This window comes from Electrophorus electricus, chromosome 18 (assembly GCF_013358815.1).
Source record: "Electrophorus electricus isolate fEleEle1 chromosome 18, fEleEle1.pri, whole genome shotgun sequence".
Classification (NCBI taxonomy): Eukaryota; Metazoa; Chordata; class Actinopteri; order Gymnotiformes; family Gymnotidae; genus Electrophorus; species Electrophorus electricus.
In genome coordinates this window covers 7,763,170-7,785,279 of record NC_049552.1, presented here as the reverse complement: position 1 = coordinate 7,785,279, position 22,110 = coordinate 7,763,170, and the positions used below count along the sequence as shown (strand labels likewise).

Here is a 22,110-nt window from a genome sequence, read left to right as displayed (position 1 = left end):
GGCTGCTTTGTTGCGAGGTGAACGAGCTCCCGCTAGACTGCGGCAGCCATTAAACGACCGCTGGGTATATCGCACTTCAAAGGAAGGGAGGACGACAAAACGGGTGGAAAAACTAAACACGATGCCGAGCGTGGAGAAAGGGGAAGACAAAGGACGCCACGGGAAGAATGGCAGCCCTAATGCACTGGGGAAAACCAAACTCCAAGACTTCCCAAAACCAGAAAACAGGGAGGAACTTTAGTGACTAAGGGAAGCCTCGGGAGAGAGGCAGATTGAGAGAGAAAACTGGAGATGGGAGGAGACGTGTAAAAACACAGGCACCCTCGAAGAGCGGAAGTTTTAGCTAAAGGCTCACAGACCTCAGTACCCAGAGTTACCGGCTAGGAGCTTGGCTCAAAACTTTAGCAAAGACCCAGCACTGAGTGACTGGGTCACTGGGCTTATATAGTTCTAGCCCAGCTGTTGGGCATCAAGCCTGATTGGTAGTGTGCCTGACTCGAAGCCTCTCCCTGGTGGCCGCAGGGGGCCTTGGCCTGGTGCCAACCCTTACAACAATGGATAAAAGATGAGCACTACAATGAGTCTATACAATGTGCAATACAATGAGTTTATGTGGGGAACCCGGGTCTTGTTGATGAGGCTGGCTGCAGTTGAGAACAAAAACTGAGCTTGTGGCGAGAGATTTTGGTCAGAATAGACCTCAGCCTCTTGCCAGAGGGAAGTGTTTTGAAGATGATATGTCAAGAGTGGGAGGGGTCAATCATGATCTTGCCTGCTCAATTCAGAGTTCTGGAGGCATACAGGTCTTGGAGTGATGGTATGTTACAGCTAATGATCATCACAGTAGAGCGGATGATGCGCTGCAGTCTGCCCTTCCAGCAGCAGCAGTGTACCAAATGGTGATGGAGAATGTGAGTACGGACTCAGTGATGACAATGCACCACCAGTGGCTTGGCAGGTTGAACGTCTTCAGCTGCCACAAGAAGTACATGCTTTGCTGTGCCTTCTTGGTGCTGGACCTGATGTTCTGCACTCACATGAGGTCATTGGTGATGGTTATGCCTAGAAAGCCGAAAGATTCCACAGTGACAACCGGGGGCAGTCATCCGGAGTGATGGGCCAGGTAGGGCTGCAAAATTTCTGAACTCAACAACCATCTTCACTGTCTTTAAAGGGTTGAGCTCCAGGATGTTTTGGCTGCACCAGGATATACTTTAGCTAAACACTAGTACTAAAGTAGAAGGTAGCCATCTTGAAGGGTGGTGCCTCTCTTAAGCTATGAATACATTACATTCACCAGACACTTTTATCCAAAGCAAGTTACAATTATGACTGAGTACAACTTGAGGGTTAAGGGCCTTGCTCAAGGGCCTAACAGGAGCAACTTGAAAGTGGTGGGGCTTGAACCAGCAACCTTCAAATTACAACAATCATCTTAACAACTAAGCTACCACTGCTTATAGAGGTTAAAGGTCCTTGTTTGCTAGCTGTAAAAAGATGTCTAAACTTCCTAACAGACAGACCACAATCAGTACGGGTGGGCAACTATGTTTCATCCACCCTCACCCTCAGCACTGGAGCTCCCCAGAGTTGTGTCCTAAGCCCCCTGTTCTACTTACTGTACACCTACAACTACGTGGCCACTTCCAGCTCTACCATTATTGTCAAGTTTGCTGACGATACTGTCGTCATGGGCCTGATCTCGGACAATGATGAGAAGGCCTACCTAGAGGAGATTAAACACCTGGAAAACTGGTGAAAATAATCTCCTCCTAAACATCAGCAAAACAAAGGAGCTGATTGTGGACGGCAGCAAAAAGCAGGAGCGGCATTCCCAACCTGTTAGGATCAATGGAACAACGATGGAGAGAGTAGATAGTTTCAGGTACCTTGGAGTTCATATCTCACAGGACCTGTCCTGGTCCCTCCACACAAACTCCCTGGCAAAGAAAGCTTGTCAGCCTTGTCAGCGTCTTTACCATCTCAGACGCCTACTGCCCTCCAAGGTGCTGCAGAACTTCTACACCTGCACTATTGACAGCATCCTCACAGGGAACATCACAGTCTGGTTTGGGAGCAGCACCAAGTAGGACAGACAAGCACTCTAGAGGGTGGTGCATTCAGCAGAGCACATCACTCATACGGAACTTCCTGACCTGCAGACCATCTACTACAACCGATGCCACATCAAGGCCAGGAGGATTGTGAAGGACCCCACCCATCCCAACAATAGGCTCTTCTCTCTGTTGAGGTCAGGGAAGCCCTTTTGCTCCGTGAAGACCAACACAGAGAGACTGAAGAGGAGCTTCTTCCCACAGGCCATTCAGACCCTGAAACAGGGCAACTGATGAACTGTAGGAACTACTCTGTGTATAATGTCTACAATAACATCATAAAAAAAAATTACAAAAAAATTAAAAACAAAAAAACCTGTAAAAACTATAAATTGTAAAAAATCTGGAAATTGTACATTGTATGTATGCATATTATACATTCCCTCTTCATCCATCATAACATTTATTTATTCATCAAACCGCATCCATTTCTCTGTATCTCTCCTCAGCTCAGACAGAGCAGTTACAAAAAGCATTTCAATGCCAATTATACCATGTATGACTATGTACGTGACAAATAAACTTTGAACTTTGAACTTTGAGATATCCCTGTGCAGTGCCTGCATGTGAACTTTTACACACCATGGGGATTTGGGCACTATTCCATTCATTACAAAGATGAACAAGAATTGGATTATATACTTTTTATTTCCAGTACACAGAGAAATTACTTTTATGTACAGCTTTTATACTAAAATAGTGTTATATATACACTAAAACATATATAGCACTAACATTGTAATCTACTTGAAAAAAACACTTTGCACTGGGACTGGCAATGACAGGACCAGAGTGGATGTTGTATGGGCAACACATTCCAGTAAGCACTAGCACAGGCACTTTCCACAATGTCCCATGAAATGAAGTTTCAGCCAAGAAACAGGAAGTCAGCCAAGACTGACAAGAATGCATCTCACATTTGTCACTGACTAGTAGGCCTGGTCATGCTTCCCCAGTGCAGTATTGTACTACTGTGTGCAACCATATTGTGTACATCACATATGAACAATAATGCTGCTAAAATTCAAACATATTTTTTATGCAGCAATAAGACTACATGGCTATTTAAATAGGGTGAAAATGGTCTTGCTGTTTTGGACAATTCATATGGATGGTTAATTGCTCAACAAGAAATGAGAAATCCTCAGCCCAAGTACAATGCCATTCATATCTGAGAGGTTCACAGTCTGCGGGTATGGAATACTCTGCAAACTTTGTTTTGCTTTGCTCCTATAGTTTTAGCCGATCATCTCCCATGCTTGCTCACATGTTCCCATGCTCTCAGCCGAAACACTTCATGAGAAGAGTTGTACTAAGTCATAACTGGAAGTTGCTTTGGTTAAAAGTGTAAGATAAATGTAAATGGTGAATGCTGGAAATATCAAACTCAGTCCCATATCAATTTTTCATTAAACCAGGCAGACATCAGGTAGCATCTTTATAAAAGCCAAGGCAATAAACAAGATTCAAATTAAAACACTATTTCTTTTTATTCTGTAAAAAGGGTATTTATGGTATTGCTTAAAGAGTCATAATAAACTTTCAAAGACAGAACATTTTAATGTCTTTTAAATGTTATCAAAAAAGAAGAATGCATGTGTAATGAGGTAGGCTCATAAACAAGTGCGTATCAATTTTTTCATGTATCTGCATCTTCCTTTATAATCCTTGGTTTGACAGACAGTAATTCTGAAATGTGACAGAAAAGCCTTCTACTGCAATGTTCTGTTTGCAGATCGCTTGACGTCACCTGTTCTGGGGTTTGTCCCTCTCTCCTTTCCCTTTGGTTTGCTTTGGCACTCCACTGTAAAGACTGGCCTGTCCAAGTCTTATACTTTGAAGGCCCCATTTTTGGTGAGAGCTTGACACTCCATACAGAAACACATGTACAGAACAGTGAACCATAAACCATTTTTTATTTCCTTTAGTCGCTGTTTTTCTACCTCTTTGCTCCTGTCCGGGTCTCCGCAGCAGTTCCTATGGAATTCTTTGGTCTCGAAAAGACACTCCCCAAAAAAGCAATCGCTGTTCTTCAAGCGTTCCTTCTGAATTTCGCCCTGTCCTCCATCCTCTACCACCTCCTCAACTCTGACCTTTAATTCAATTATCCTCCTCTTTCATGTTGTTGACATCAAGCTTCTGTCCCACTACAACAAGGATATAGGGGCGATACGCTGGGTCCTCAACGCGGCAAGCTATAGCAACTGACATTAAAATATACATCTATTATTTATACAAGCAAAACTAGGGGTAAGGAAAAAAGCAAAGCATTGCACAGCAGAGGGAATGAAAGAGGCACATGGAGAGAGCGAGAGAGATTATGCATGACTCTTCTTAAAGGAAGGAAGAAAGAAATGAGGGTTCACAAAATGTGAGCTGAGTCATACCAGACGCCATGTCTGCCCCAAACAAGCATATAGAGGAGTGTGTACTGAATAAGCAGAATACGTAACAATGTTCACAGCATTTCATGAAAAAGCAACGAGTCTGATGATGGGCTGCCATTGATCTTGGCACAGCACCATCAGGTCAAGGTTTTTAAAAAGCTGGGTTGCTTATCCCAGTGGAGGTTTATCCATGTGGCCTTTGCCAAGCCTGGGTTTGGAGGGGCCCGTGGGTCCTGAGTCATCACACACACTCAGTGACAATAATTAATGTTGTCTAAATTTCCATCAAGAAACTGCAAAGTCAGCAGAAACCTGAAATGAGACTTCCGTTTACTGCCATAAACACATTTTAAGTGGACGCGCGTGCGCGTGCGCGTGCATGTGCACGTGCATGTGTTTGCATGCATGCCTTTGTAAATACAAAAATATAGGTGACAGGTAAAGAGTGCTAACCTGTCACTCAGTTATGAGTCTTATTTTTGATCTGGCTGACAAGAAACAAGACCCAGAAAAAAAATGTTCACACACAAACACAGATGTGCGCACACAAAAATATATAGAAATTCACAAATATATCACATGTATGCAACATTGCCTCAGAATTGCTGGAAACCTCTATAACTATGGGTAAAAAAAAACAACAATTGAATTTCATATTTAATTTAAAAGATAATGACACAACTTCAAAGAGAAGATTAACATAATTAATACATAGTCATGTTTCCTTACCAGTTTTAACCTTAGAATTTATGAAGCTCCCTGGCCTGAAGATATCAGAAATGATTCATATCCATCACACAATAATAAAGTTATAATGGGCTCTGTGTGTGTGTGTGTGTGTGTGTGTGTATGTGTGTGTGTGCGCAAATGCTTGCATGCATGTGTGTATCGGTGTGTGTATGGGTGTGTTTCGCTGGTGCTATTATTCTCCTTGGAGTCCAACATCACACAGGGCTATGCTACTTTTTAATTACCTTTATCTCACACTCAGGCACCACCAGATTATGCCTGTCGCTGATATCCAGAAGGACAAACACTCTCCTGCGGACTCTCTGCCCTTCATTACAACTGTACCTGTAGTCGCACTGTGGCCATCCAACAAGCTGCAAAGTCAAACTAAAGTGGAAATGAGTCTGGAAACGCCATGCAAATAGATTTCTTCTACAGTGATGGATTGTAACAGATAAAAATAAAAACACATGTAAACTCTTATTTAGTACTTTAGTTATCTTCATGGTTTCCAAATATATTGATATTCCAGGGAAATACTGCAGTATTGTGCAGTTACTAAACCTAACCCTAACCTTAATAGATATACCAACAGCAGTAGCAAGCACATCACCATAGTGAGAAACATTCCTCTCCTCCATAGCTTCTCCCTAAGCTTAAATGCAGTCCAGCAGAGTGTTTCGGCTCCTTTGCATTTTCAGGAAACACAAACAGACCTTTCAAACTGTTAAGGGATGACGATATTACCTTTAGTCACAAATTGATGTCAACACAATTACAACTCAAAAGTTCTACTTGTTACTATAAAAAACAATCGCTACTTGTTGAATATGTTGACAGTTTAATTTGCATCAGCAGCAGCTGTTTTGAGTCTAATGCGGCTTAGTCACTCACATCCTTGTCACAATACTTTGATATGTCTGCAAATCAAATGAGCTTCTACTTTCTGAAGAGAGAACATACTGCAGTCTCATTCTAAGTAATGCTGCAAATATTATATTTCTCATTGCAAACTAAACTACCCACTGACAGCCCATGATCAAACTGCTCGGCTTGAAATACCATGCTTCAAGTCTCACGAAAGATGAGCATCAAGACTCTAGCTCTCCCAGATGGCTCCCAAATGAACTTCCACTTGCTGTCCAGACAGCAGAGTCCCTTGCAGTCTTCAAATGCAAACTGAAGGCCCATCTATTCGTGGAGTATTTAAATGACAACTGACCCCGCTTCTATATTGACTGATTAAACTAGTACATATTGTAGGGTATTGTTTATTACACTGATGTTGTCTAACAAACTCTAGCACTTATAAAATAAACAATAGTTTATTGCACTCATTGTTTAAGATAGACCTTAGCATCTGCTAAATGCCGTAAATGTAAATGTAACTGTAATAATTATGCTATAAAGAAACACATGCCCTGTTCAAATAAAGTACAGTTGTCACAAACAAACAAGCAACTCCCATAATGTCACTCACACTAGGGCTGTAAGGTATGCTAGTAATAGCAAAATACAGAGGTTATCACAATTTTAAAACAGTATTATACCAGTGTTATGGAAAATTCAGTACTCAGTGTGTACCGTAGATTGCTTTATACTGCAGTAATTTAAAAATAAGAACTGCTGACTTAAAAATATCTTGGTGTCGGCATGACATGTGTCTATGTGCTATGCTCTGTGTGTGTAAAAGTGTGACAGAATACCAAAGCTGACTCCACAGCTTAATATACTCGCCAGTGTTCACTATATAGAAGGAGAGAGAGAAACTGTTTGCAGCGCAGCAGATAACATCAGCGCTTTCCCAGTGGCTATAGAGGGAGATATGGCAATACTTTCCTTATAAAGGTACACCACTACCTAGAAGGGGTTTCGTATGTTATTGCTAAGACCTGAGCTTGAATCACCACCACAGTCAGGTATGTGGCATACATACCTGCACATGCATAGCAATAATTGCTATATAGTCAGTATTTTTTTCCATTTAACTTTAGCAGGTAAATTGGTTGCTGAAACATGAAAATTCCTTAAAATGGAGGAAAAACGGCAGTGGAAATGCTGATAGGGTTAAAATGACAATATGCATAAATTGAGTGGCATGTGACAGGATTTTCCATCACTCATCAAAATAACTTCACCAGGAAAAGCAGGTTGCCCTCATAGGAAAATATTTGGATAGGTATCACAGTACACTCATACATATGGCCTTTATTGCATTAAGGTGGGGGGGGGGGGGGGTTATATTGGTGATCAGTTGCTTCATATCTGCATCATGGTTTTTAAATGTTATTAACAGCTGCATTTCACTGAGATATAATAATTACATGAAACTGGCCAATATTAATCAATTCTCTTAATTAAAATAAACGTATGCTTACGTTCCACGCGACTTGTCCCTGCATCCTGCTTAAATCTCCAACGTTACAGACATTCTTGACGGAAACACTTCAAACACAACTTTTCAATATAGCAAGACGTATGAGTATTTTTATTTGTAACACAACACACAATCATAAAAACCAGTTTGTTGGAAATGACCTGCCAATCACCAATATTCACAATATTCTTTAAAAGCATTTTTATATTTTTCAGTAACAAAATGAGTATAAAGTTGATTGAAACCTGACTACTAAAAATTTGATTAACTCCCCATTGCTCATGAAATTTGCGAGGTTAGGCGGCTACTAAATCACTTAAGCATGATTAGCTTTGGTTGCGTCAGTAGATGCTCAGTTAAGCGCAGTTTTGGCAGGAGCCCAACAGGCTGGATTGCGTGTACCCTGTCCTCTTGTGTGAAGTGCACATGTTCTCCCACATGCACCCACTCTGACAGACAGGGCCCCTGTCCTTCCATCAATGTGATTATCTACAGGTGTCTACGGTGATCTCTGCTCTTTATCATTCCCTACCACCTGCTGAGTGCACCAGTACTCTGTAGTGGTGGGGTGTGGGTGTGTGTGTGTAGATGTGTGTAGGGGTGTGTGTGTGTGTGTGTGTGTGTGTGTGTGTGTGTGTGTGTGTGTGTGTGTGTGTAGGTGTGTGTGTGTGTGTGTGTGTGTGTGTATACATGATGCAGTGGGATGTGTGTGTTGAAATGTAATCACTGCATATCTCTGTGACACACAAATGCTCAATCAGGGAAGAAAACATCAAAGCTATCATATAAAGTCTGACTTTCAGGATATAAAAACTATATTTCTCTTTAGTACAAATCAAATCATGTGCTAAACATGAAAACACAAAAAGCCATTCTTTTATATAGCAATAGCTGCTAGACATAAAGAAGGGCCAAGCTATGTGGTCTTTTCTTTCAGTAGCTACTTCTTTATCAGTGATCTTTCTTCTCTCATGCAGAGTTTGTGGCCTTAAGCCTTCATTCTGAAGGAGGAACAGAATTAAGGCACCCATGGCAGCCAGAGGGACGCTATTTAGAAATGGACATGTTTGTGTCCCCAGGATCAAATGCACTTGGGATGGAGCATCAGTTCTTTTGATGTTTTGTCTGCATGTGTGTGTATTCATGCGTGTGTGTGTGTGTGTGTGTGTGTGTGTGTGTGTGTGTGTGTGTGTGTGTGTGTTGGATGACTTTTCCATTAATCCATTGTCCATTTCTGTCTTCTCTAGCTACGATTACAGAGTCAATACTTGCTATGGGTCATTACTTAAGTATCTTTCACACACACACACACACACACACACACACACACACACACACACACACACACACACACACACACACAAACAATGTAATATGAGTGGGCAAAATAGCACCTTCATAAGGACACCCACAGTCTAACTGACATATGACTACACACTGAAAAGTTTCCTCAAAGCTCAACACATAACATTTCAGTGTTATGTATAACATTGTAACACACTCAATTGATTGCTCAGTTATACCAAACATTCTCTCACTGAGACCTTCACACAATCCAATTATGCAACCAGGAGCATTTAACAACTGGTGGGCTGCATCACCTGAAGCCATTTAAACACTTACAGCAGTCTGTATAAATGTAAAGCAACATCAACGGAGGCGTTACCAGCAGACACAGTGCAGCTGTACAAAGAGCCTAAATGCACCTGAGAAATACATTCAGTGAAAAATACAGTGAACAAGATCAGTTCATATTAAGGACCAGAAACACGTATCATATTGAATAGAGACATGTGAAATACCAAAAGCACCTGTTTGCTGTTATTTACTCCTATAATCTAACTCATAATCCAGAAACTACAACAATAAATAAATAAGACCAATTTTATTACCAAGTTTCTTATCTGATGGAAGTTTAGGGGAACTTGACAGACCATGTATAATAGCCCATTATAATCATTTCTCCTTGTAAAGCATTAATAAGCTAAATGTGACAGTGATTAAGTCTTATCTGTAAATTGTAAATTAATTTAAATAACTAATATATAACTAATTTAGAAATTAACTATAATTTCAGAAGAGAGCCTCTAAATCTTCACATAGATATTAAGAAATATATTAATTTAGCTTGTTTATCAAAGTATTGCTATACATCATGTATTGAATACACTTTAATTGATTTACTTGTACTTTTATTTTCCTGATGTTTATCGGTTTTTGCAGACAGGTGAGACAGTAAACTGGATTAAAAAAGAAAATTGATTTTAGCATGTAGTCACTGGACATTTCCACCCACCCTACCACTCATCCTCCCTTCCACCCACCTCCTATCCACACATCCTCACTTCTCCAACCCCAAACTGCCCAGAGGTTCAACAGGTGTAAGGGGGTGGGCAGGTGTAAGATAAGTAACTCTCCCTTATACATTACGAAGCAGGAACACAAGTATGGTTGTCTCTCCCATGCACTTTATTTAAATATCACTGGCAGGATCAGATATGGCTGCAAGGTGTTTAATAAAACTGAGAATGGGATTCCAGTTTTATAGAATATATCTAGGGCTCCCTAGATTCCTGCTTTCTCAACATTTGAAAGTTTAGAATATCTTGGATAGAATGTCTTGGATCTAACTGTCGAATGTTGGGGGGGGGGGCATGTTTCCATAAAAGGAAAATCTTTAGTAAAGTGGTAAAAGCAAAACCTCTAGGGTAAACTTAGGTAGATTTAATAGACAAAGGGGCGTTCAAAAATCATAAAAAAGGAATACGTTAGGGTTGGATCCATCAGCAGGAGTGTAGGGATCCATGACAGTAATACGAAACAAGTTTAGGGTCCAAGCTGTGAGTAAGAAAATGTTGGACCAAACGTCAGTAAGTCAGGGGCATGTCCAGAACATGTGCAAATGTTCAGCGTGTGATTGTTTACATCCGTCACAGGCATCATGTGCAAATGTTCAGCATGTGATTGTTTACATCCGTCACAGGCATCATGTGCAAGTGTTTAGCATGTGATTGTTTACATCCGTCACAGGCATCATGTGCAAATGTTCAGCGTGTGATTGTTTACATCCGTCACAGGCATCATGTGCAAATGTTCAGCGTGTGATTGTTTACCTCCGTCACAGGCATCATGTGCAAATGTTCAGCGTGTGATTGTTTACCTCCGTCACAGGCATCATGTGCAAATGTTCAGCGTGTGATTGTTTACCTCCGTCACAGGCATCATGTGCAAATGTTCAGCGTGTGATTGTTTACATCCGTCACAGGCATCATGTGCAAATGTTCAGCGTGTGATTGTTTACATCCGTCACAGGCATCATGTGCAAATGTTCAGCGTGTGATTGTTTACATCCGTCACAGGCATCATGTGCAAATGTTCAGCGTGTGATTGTTTACATCCGTCACAGGCATCATGTGCAAATGTTCAGCGTGTGATTGTTTACATCCGTCACAGGCATCATGTGCAAATGTTCAGCGTGTGATTGTTTACATCCGTCACAGGCATCATGTGCAAATGTTCAGCGTGTGATTGTTTACCTCCGTCACAGGCATCATGTGCAAATGTTCAGCGTGTGATTGTTTACCTCCGTCACAGGCATCATGTGCAAATGTTCAGCATGTGATTGCTTACATCCGTCACAGGCATCATTTCTATCTAAAAATGTTGTTAACAATTTAGCAATGGTGAAGTGGGTTTTATGCACCACTTTACATTGTAACAGGTGGCACCTATCACATGTGAATGAAGTCCACTCTACATCTGAAATAGTAATTCCCAGGTCTTCTTCCCAGGTCTTGTATTGCAGGTCTTGTTTTGCAGGTCTCCTTACAAGGGTCGGAACATGAAAGCATTCATGAAGCTAAGTAAACCATAAATAATATTATATGAATAATATATCATTTTATACCATAGTTATTTTTGAGAAGTTCCAAGGGCAAGAAACTGAATGATGTGGGATTTGGGAGAATGGTTGGGAAAATGAGGAAGAAGATTCCGAAGCTGTACAAAGTGCCAAATGTGAAGACAACATGGCAGTTGGGTTATTTAGCTGACATTTTCATACAAGTCCTTAACTGTGGTGATTATTTGACCAGGTATGCTGGCTCAGAGCAGGATGGGGCAAACATATAATTATTTAAGATGAACATATTAATAGAACCTCTCTGTAGTCCAAAATGTGTAGTTCTGAATTGGATCCAAGTTTTAATGGGGTTGGTACAATCAGTCTGCTGGAAACTGTTGCAAGGTGAAACAAGCTGAGACCTGAATAAAGCGTGTAATGAGCGAATTGCAATTAGAATGTTTGAAACTGACCCGGTTTCTGAACTTTGCAGCCCCAGTGGTAATGACATAAATTGGCGCTAAAGATCCTGGATCCTGGATTAGCAAAGAACTTTCTGAAAAATGTATCATTACACAGGTGGGAGTATATATACGCAAGCTAGTATCAGGGGTGTGCCTTGCTACATGCCCTGTAACGTAGTCATGTAATGCTATTAGAATCTAGGAAGGAATTCATTCACATATGGTATTCTTGTGAATGATAATAGTTGCTCCTCTAATATTATTGCAGTGGCTGCAGAACTCAAGGTCTGCGACTTTAGCTAGGAGTTTAGCACTGGAGTCCTTTAGAACTTTGAATTGCCATCATGTATGAGAAGTGCTTGCCTTGCCTTGCCTTTAGCATAGCACAGGTTGCTTCAAGAGCTAGCATACACCCCGCCATTAGGCTAGCATTGGATTTGAGAGATGGAAACTGTGGTTTAGCTTGGACTTCAGAGAATAAATTCAAATTCAGCAGAGAGTTCTGAGGTGTTTTGGGATATCTTGAAGGTTGACTAGAGTTGGCATGTTGAGTTTGTTGACAACGTAATTTTTTCTTTGTTTGGTTGACTTTGGGGATATATTACAATGAAATACAGTGTTTAAATAGTGAACATGTCCAGTAAGAAGTAAAATATAGAATGTTGGGGGCATGCATACTATAATTACTCAAAAGATGTGGCACAAACTGGACTGCTCCATTCCATGGAAGTCATGGATTTACTTGTACATTTCATGAATGTATACTTGCTAAGCTTCATATATATCTTTTATGAATTATTAATTGTACATGTATTAACCATGTAATAAACAGTTAGGGTTAGGGTTACAGTTATCTAAATTATGTGTGATCTAAATTATGATTTTAAATACTATTAAAACCAAACAAATGATTTACAAATCTTAAATACTTACCTGCAATACTTGCCCTATAAACACACATCTACTCCAACACACAGATGACGGTTGAGTTTCAGCTTTGGTGGTGACATATTACTGGGGTCTACCAACCTCTCATATGATTTGCCATGCACTAACTTATTTCTCCATAGGCACTAGGTTATTACTAGGTTATTTCTTTGCTACCACAATTTAACATGTTTTTCTACTAAACTATATAAAAATCTGTCACAACACGTCCCCCCTCTCCTACACTCCTCCCTGTCTGTGTGTGTGTGTGTCCATTGTCACACCCCTACCATGTTAATTAAGTCACACCTGTTCTTTGTTCATTATTAGCACAGGTATTTAAACCCTTTGTTCTGTTGTCTGTTGTCATTGTTTGACCCCGTGTATAAAACACGTAACGCTTAACGCAAGTATTGCCTGGTTTTGCTAGTTCTACATTGCGGTTTACTGCGTTTTAAAGGCTTATCCAAGAAGAGGAGGCAGGGAAAGCACCATTAGAAGCTCCTCAGTGTCCCAAAGATTCCTGCTAACACCTCCATTGACAGCCGTAAGAGGGAAGGAATCGACTCACCCACCCCTTCAAAAAGGGGGAGTGGTTGTGTCTCTGCCTGGAAGTGGAGCCTCTACTTCAAATCGGCTCACTCCATCCCTGCTTGGAGGAGGAGTATCCAGGGGATTCTGGGTCGGACGCTATGGTGGTCGACCAGTCCTCCATGGATCAGGATGACAAGAGCTATGCTGAGGGCCAGGAGTTTTACTGCAACTCTCATTCGCATGCGGAATCCGATCGCTCAGTTGCCTTTCATGAAGGCATGGAGGAGCTTCCCCTGGAGGCTCTCTCGAATGTGAAGTCAGAGCATTCCGTGGACTCCTGCATGGAGGTGGAAACCTCACCTGTGCCCGAGCCTATGAAGGGTGCATGCTGCTCCTGAGCCCGTGTGCTTCCTCATAAGGTCTCCAAGAAGGTGCAGGTGTCATCTGCCACGCACTGCCCCAGATTCTACGCATCCCCTCTCAAGTCCGTCAGGACGACAAGGGTCTCCACGGCTCCCGAGCATCGTTGATCACATCACTCCTACCTTAGCTACGTTACATTGGTTTCCAGTAAAATTTCATATTGATTATAAAATACTTCTAATGACAAACAAAGCACTGAATGGTCTTGCCCCACAGTACCTTAGAGAACTCCTAGTGTATTACGACCCAGCATGTCTGCTTAGATCAAAAGGTGCAGGCTCTTTACTAGTACCAAGAATAAGAAAATCTACTGCAGGGGGCAGAGCCTTTTCCTATAAAGCTATCACATTATGCAATAACCTTCCTGCAAATGTTCAGGTTCAGACAAAGTCTGTACTTCCCATCTTAGGTAAAGGTGTAGATCTGGGGGTCCATGGGCATTGAGCATTATGGTAAACTGGGATGTTATGATGCTGTCATTTCACCTTTTTTTTTGGTCACTCAAGTTTGTTGACTGACAGCGGCAGAGTGCTGATGTTCCAGTGTGCGAGAGCACACAGTGATGCCTGTGTTTCCTTCTGGCTCTTTCCTTTTAGCTGTGCTGCCATAGCTAGATGTGTTAAGAGTCCATCATTGCACATTATAGTTCCCTAATTTACACACCCTCATACTTCGACATGCCTAATGGCCTAATAATCCTCTCTTTCTGCAAAGGTATGCCTACCCCTGATACCAGGATATTACTGAACCTCAACCCAACTCAGCTGCCATGGCTACTACCATCCCCCCTGATGTCCCCTGCTGTAGCTCACCATACCTCCACCCCAACCAACTACTTCTCTGTTGTCCTTGATGGACATTTTCAAGCAGGATGGTTTTTGGACACGTGCACACCATCAGGACCAGACTAGACATCAATTGCTTTTTTTTTTTCCATTTTATTATCATTTACTTATCTTTCTCTTAAAATTGTGACTATTGTGGTGACCGTTGTCGGCCAGAGGAGGAAGGGCCCCCCCTTTGAAACTTGGTTCCTCTCAAGGTTTCTTCCTCACACTATAGCAACTTTTTTCTTGCCACTGTTGTCTTTGGCTTGCTCACTTGGGGCTTAGACTCAGACATTTGAAAAGTTGTTTTCTGACAACATGTTGTGAAAAGCGCTATATAAATAAATTTGATTTGATTTGAAAACTACACAATTGAGTATAAGCATATTTTAAAAGCTGGTGTTAGAATGAACAATATGTAAAATGTAGCAGACAAGCTATACATATGTGGAGAGTTAGACCACTTTTATGGAGTTAGTTGTGTACTTTAGCACAATGGATTTAGAGTGAAACAATGAATTAAAAATGACATTTTGCACTTCATAATCATTATATCATTACATAACTATTGTTTTGGTGTTTTGATTAAAATTCTGTATGTGAGAGTATACAGCCAAAACAACAACAACAAAAAATTTGTTACTTAAAGACTGCACTATATAAGCTTTATTTAAAAAATATTTCTAATTTTTCTGAAAATGACAAGACCAAATAACATTCACTCGCTCGTAGCTCAAGGTGATGAAATCTTTGAGTTGTTTGAGAACATTACTAAATTATCAAACAGCGAGTCATAGAAACATCCAAAGTAATAATACATGCCTTATACTAGGCAAACCAGGAAAGACTCACTGTATGTGACATTCCTGACATTCCATGGGCCAGTATCACCAGTATTGACAAACATACCTTGCTGCATCAATTTTGCTGCAAGCTTGTTTGCGCACAATTGTGCAAGTGTAAGAGTTGATTCATCACTTTCATAGCACCTCTTGTAAGCCTTGCCGTAAAAACCCATCGTATTTTACAGAAAATGGACAGTGACATTTGCAAAGTCTAAATAATTCCAGCATAAGAGTTACATCGGTTGTTGGGAAATTAGTTTGTTTACCATTCAGAGAAGTGAAGATCACACACACTTGGTTGTGTGCCAGAGGGCAGGTGCAGTAAATGGCAGCAGCATGACAAAATTCTTAAGAACCAATATAATAACCAAAATATCCAGTTTGGTATGAAGAATCAGTAAAGTTATGTGGGTCCGCATTGTTATGTGGGTCTGCAGACACCAAGGAGCCAGTTCGCAATAGCCTTCTGATTTTTGAAACACATCATTATATGCAATAAAAAATAAGAATTACTGAAGAAGAAATTAGTCAGGCAAAGGTTAAGGCTCTTATCTCACCATTAAGGAAAGGATTTAAACAAAGTCTGAAATGAACAGGCCCACTGTGCAGGTTGCCAAGCCACAAGTAGATTTCTCAAAGTTCTGAGTAAGTCATACGTGTCGCGGTATGGCCCCCTCCTCCTTGACTCCTCCACAAGTCAATGTGACCACTTGTGTGTGTGTGTCGGGGGGGTGCTCATCACCACACCCCTCCCTTGTTAACCAGTTATGTGTCACACCTGTCTTTTGTTATCATCCTTGCTAGTATATGTATATAAGGTCCTGTTTTGTGATCGTCCTTTGTCGGTGTTTGACCCCTTGTATGCTGTGTTTCACCCGTTGTGCCCTAATCTGTTTGTTCGCGCTACATTTTTGTGTCCTGTTATCGCTTAGTGTTCTTCATGCTTTGGTTTCGTTTTGTTTGTTGTGTGCAATAAATGTCCGTGTTCACCAAAACAAGATCTCGTCTCTTACGCATTCATACTTAGGAAGGAGTCACAAAGCAAACAGCCTTTTATCCACTCCTATTTTTTTCGTCACCGTACTACGTAGAAATGGAAACTAGTTCAAATTAGTTCAGACCAGTATAACGTATAGCTTAAAAACAGACATTCAGTATATGGCATATTGCCAAAATTACATCACTAACATACACACACAGATACACACCCACCTTCATGGCCTCTGCTTTCTTACGAAACATTTCCTCCATGTTGTCTGCCAGTTTCTTCACCAGTTTAATTCCATCAATTTCCACCACCCTTACTGAACGTTCAAATTCTTTGTATTTCTGGAAGAGTGGGAGACAAGAAAAAAAGAAGAGACTTAGCAAAGCCCTTAAGCAATTGTACACATTTTTCATTGACAAATTATATTCAACATACATTTTGAGAAGTGTATTTAATGTGCATTACAGATGGATTTAGACTACATTCCAATTTTAGTTCTGGTTATAGTAAGAGCTGCTGTATTTCTTTACTCTGAACTGCTGTACAACACATGCACATACATATTTGCCAAACCACTGGGAAGAGATGCATTGGTGAGGTTAAACAGAAATGGATTTTTCATGGTTTCCTCCCTTTAGTTCTCATTGCTTCCTTGTATACCTGTGTTCCAGTTAGAGGTATCTGTCTCCTAGCTTTACAAGCCTACACTGGAATAATGATTATATACACATAATTATCCTACATAAACTTGGCTCTTCTCCACAACTGATAGAATGTCCAACCCACTAAATATGCAGCAAATAAGCAATGAGCTGGTTTGTAGCGTTATCATGGCCGGACATAACTCCATCTGCTTTACTGCAGCAAAAAGTGTTTATCCAGCCTCAGTGTTGCGCTTGCCAACTACCCTTCTACTGAGGGAACAAGGTCTCGTCATTGATTGAAGTGAAAATCCCTCTGCTGGATTTCTTCTACGACAGGAGACTGGGGAAGTGCTCTGATTTTACAGTGCCAGTGCTATTGTGGAGAGTGCTGAAGGGCACATGAGATTTGTTTATTCCAGATCAAGGAAGCACTTATCGAGGAAGCTGGTGAGTTGGCTAGGGCTGTACAGAGGGATGGGCTGACGTAGACCTGGCAGGGGTTTGGACTCCTATTATTTGATTGTTTTGATCCGATACCAGCCCAGGCTCTGCCACTCCATAGTGGATGCCCACAGTCTCAGACACACCTGCTCAGCTGCCCACATTCCTGGCCTCCATGGATGAGCTTCTTGGGATCCTATTCCAGCTCCAGTTCTGCCTCCGGATCATTACCCTGACCTTGCTCCTGAACCAGGTCCCTATCCTGCTCCAATCTCGGCCTGTGACCCTGTTCGTGACCTAAACCCCGCTCCTCCAATTATTTGTTCCTGCTGCTGGCCCTTCTTGTTATCATGCTTTCTGCTTATATGTATCTATCACGTGGCTTTTCCACCATGGCCCAAAATAATGCCACTACTCACTCCACATTGCAGTATTTTAACTATATAAAGTTTTCTTCTTTTTCTAGAGAACAGGTCTCCCACAGACCCAAAGTTATTGATTTTTGCTTTCACAAATGCACACCACACTTCAGTGTTACCATGCTTCGTAGAGAAGTACTGGACATTTCTTAAGGAATTAAGGATGGAAGTCTTATGGAATACCCCCATAGACCCTGGAGATCACATCGAGTAGCACTGGGTTAAATTTGGGGTTATTCAGTTTACATATTCTGATATTCAGTCCACTGTAATTAATAAATAGTGCTTTTACGACAATATAATATGTAAAATTCCAAGATTTCAGGTCAGATTTAAAATGTATGATGCATTCACCTATTCATCATAAGAAAGTTATCCATTACTCTTGAAAGAAGAGCTATCAGTGTTTTTTCATGATATGTATAGCTTTGGTTCTTTTGGAAAAAAACACTGCAAGCCCCTACCTACTATTCTCAAAACACACTCAGTACAACATTGTGTGTGTGTGTGTGTGTGTGTGTGTGTGTGTGTGTGTGTGTGTGTGTGTGTGTGTGTGTGTGTGTGTGTGTGTGTGTGTGTGTGTTTTATTGCAACCAATTTGAGTGCCCAGACAGAGACCAAAGAGTGTATGAGAGATAAAATGAGTGAGAGAAAAAGAAACACAGACAGGGACAGAGTCCATATGTAAGAGCGAAAACAAAGAGGTGAGGCACTGATATGAAACATTTGCATTTACTTCTTGGACAATATTCATCAAACAAGAAATGAAAAGAATAAAATAAAGGCTGGACAAGTGACAAGTGACACAGCACCCCATTATGCATACACTGAATTCTTTTCACTCTCCTCTTTCCTCTTACCTTGTTAACCATCATTCTGTCTCATCTCTCTCTCTGATCCCTCTTTCACACTCCCATTTAGACCTCTGTTTCTGTTCTCCATTCCCTAGAGCTGTCCTCCACAATCTTTCAGAGCTGATCCACAGTTTAGAATGAAAAGGAGGAGCATTACCCATTACTCTTGACATCTGTGGCCAATTGTGCTGACTGAGTGATGAATGTACAGCGAATCGGAGCAACGCCATCAGTGCCCCTCAGCCAATCAGGGTGATTGAATGAAGACTCTGTAGCCAATCATGGGTGACAGGAATCAGACTACTTTCTCTTAATGCAATGAGTCTTTGGGCCACAGTGAACACTGGAGATAATTGAAACAAAGGCTATGACTGGATAAAGACAACAAAAGGACAACTCTAGGGAATAGCTGCTGTCGTTTCTTTGAAATTAATTTTGGTCTTTTAGAATTAATGTCGGTGCGCACACACACACACACACACACACACACACACACACACACACACACACACACACACACGGCACTAAATTTAATGGAGCACATTAATTTGAACATGCTCTAAGGTAGAGAGTTGATAAAGGCGTGATCGAGTAAATGCCTCTACTACCCAAGCCAATCAGGAACATCAGTACATATAAAGGAACAATTAACTGCTTAATTAAAATATGACCAACTGCAAATGAGTTAATGAAAACATGGTATTAGAAGCACTTGAACAAAGACTTGTTGAAGTCAGACCCTTTGATATTTGCTTGTGTCCATATGTTGAGCACAAAGAAAGTGGGCGAAATGGGGAAGGAAATGAGGAGAAAAGGAATGTAGGCCGTTTGAGGATGATAGAGGGCTTTGCTGTGGGTTTTAAAGCCAATCCGTTGGTTTTTGCTTCCTCTTAACCTCCATATCATCCCCAAAACCCTGCAAATCCACTACAGCATATAGCCACTGGCCCAAGCACAGCCTCAAAGGGGAATGTGTGTGTGTGTGTGTGTGTGTGTGTGTGTGTGTGTGTGTGTGTGTGTGTGTGTGTGTGTGTGTGTGTGTGTGTGTGTGTGTGTGTGTGTGTGAGAACATGTGCAGCAGGCCCAGAAGACAGGACAGTTCTGGGGTGCTGCATCACTGAGACGTGGGGCTGCTGAGATAATCTTCTCCATGCATGCTGGATTGAACTGGCAAGCCATGCACTGGGCCTTTTACAGCCAAGCAAGAGCAGAGCAGACACTTGTGGTGTGCAGGCTAACCTACAAACACTGACAAGTCACCTCTACCAAGGAGTAAAACATTCCAAGCATAATACAAATGCATAAGTACAAAAATCTACAGCCTTCAGTAGATTTCTAGATTTTTATTCAGTCCCCGTCTGGTGCCTCTCTCACACACACACACACACACACACACACACACACACACACACACACACACACACTCTCTCTCTCTCTCTCTCTCTCTCTCTCTCTCTCTTACACACCCACACCCACACACAGTCTCTCTCTCTCTCTCTCTCTCTCTCTCTTTTACACACACACACTCTGTCTGTCTGTCTGTCTCTCTCTCACACACACACACACACACACACACACACACACACACACAGACAGTACAGTGATTAATGAATGAGCAAGTCCTCTTCCCAGTGGGAGACTCAGCCTCAGTTCTACACTTTTCAGCTCATTTAACGCATCACTGATACCCTGCCTCCTGATGCCTGGTCTCGGAACAGCTGTCTTACACACACAGACACACAGATACTCTATACAAAGCTACTCTTTACCTTGTACATGACAGTTCAAATTGTTTAAAAATAGCTCTTGAGCCCCTTTCCAACTTTCATACTTTCCCTCTATTTTTCCTTTCAAGTGTACTTCCTATTCACGACACTGTTTCTGCATTATGTGAGTATATACTGTGTAGAAGGTGAACACTGGAGGTAATCTCAATCCGATGACACAGATCCCACCCACCACCAGCTGCTATGCTTGCCTCTGCTATGCACTGCTTTGCTGCACCTGCCTCAGCTCCCCCCCCCCCCCCCCCAATTCTGATCCACTGTTCATTGTCAACCTTCTGGCAAAATCCCACTAGATGTAGCCATGACTTTTCACAAGGAGTTTGGGAGATCTGGAATTAAGATGTCCATGTCACTAGCACTTTTTATTGCACATCATCCTGTCTGCTGTGAATTGTCATTTTCTGTGCTTTAATCTCTGTTATTATCTTATTGCTTGGTGCCCTTTATACTTCTTGGTATTTTATCAGCCTATCTATTCTATTTGTTTAGTAAAATCTTTGAGTGCTTGGTCCTTAATCTTCTGTGTCTCTGTGTCAAATGTTTATGGCTGGACATGTGATTTCTTTCTGTCAGGTGATGGGTATAAAATAATTTTGGTCCAGATGAACAGATAAACTGTGTGCTGGTAATGACAGGTTGTTAATAGCTATATTTGGATAATATATTTATGAATTGCGCTGTTTGTGCGTGTATTTGCACAAACATTGGAACGAAATAATTCAGATTTGGATCAATTTGGTGAAAATTGTTGCAATTAAGCAGTGATTAAGACATTGCAGTACATAGTCACAAAGCAATCAACAAATAATATATTATAATTTATGCTTTTACAAACAGCAAAAAAATTATTGACAAAATCTTCAGCTGGCACAAATCAAACCTCAGTTTTGTTATAGTACATAGTATAAAAGTCCTGTGATTCCATGAGGTAATTAATAGAGCTTCAGAGTAGAAGCTTTTTTTGCAAGAGGCAAACTATTAAATATAACCCATTAATTTGTCTGGCTCATATCTGCAGTTAATATTTCTGATTCAGAACCCTTGAAAATGCATGGTGTTTATTAGATTCAATGAAATACAGTATTTTTAGCAAGTTATCCTAGCGGTAATACCAGTATGTAGTTACTTGTGATGGGTTTGTGGTGGCACAGTTGACCAACCAAATTTGTCTGATGTCATGCTGCCGTCACCTAGCCAGGATACCAATCCCACTCATGCTCCACATTCCATAGTCCCAATCACCTGTTTACTGATTTCTGATCACTAATTACTCTCACCTGCTTCTTTTTTTTCCCTCAGTTTAAATCTACAGGTACCATCCACCAGCACATCGTATTAGCCTCTGCAGAGACTAAAACATTGATATTTCTACAGCCTTCTCAAACACTGAGTGTCTCAGCGATGTTTAAATTCCCTTTTGGTTAAAAAAAAAAACCTGCTTTTCTACCTGTGCTTGCTGCTCTCTTACCCTTTTGCAATGATGTTGTATTGCTTTTGATTTGCTATATA

The 22,110-nt window shown here is 41.1% G+C and overlaps 1 protein-coding gene across 2 annotated transcripts in view; it reads right to left on the bottom strand.

The window, feature by feature from the left end:
• Window positions 1-22,110, bottom strand: part of cacna2d3a (calcium channel, voltage-dependent, alpha 2/delta subunit 3a) — a 174,304-nt gene that overhangs the window by 126,266 nt on the left and 25,928 nt on the right. For both annotated transcript variants that reach the window (XM_035536211.1, XM_035536210.1), the window contains exon 3: window positions 16,681-16,797. In XM_035536211.1, coding sequence (XP_035392104.1) covers window positions 16,681-16,797 — 117 coding nt within the window. The remainder of the gene's footprint in view (window positions 1-16,680; window positions 16,798-22,110) is intronic.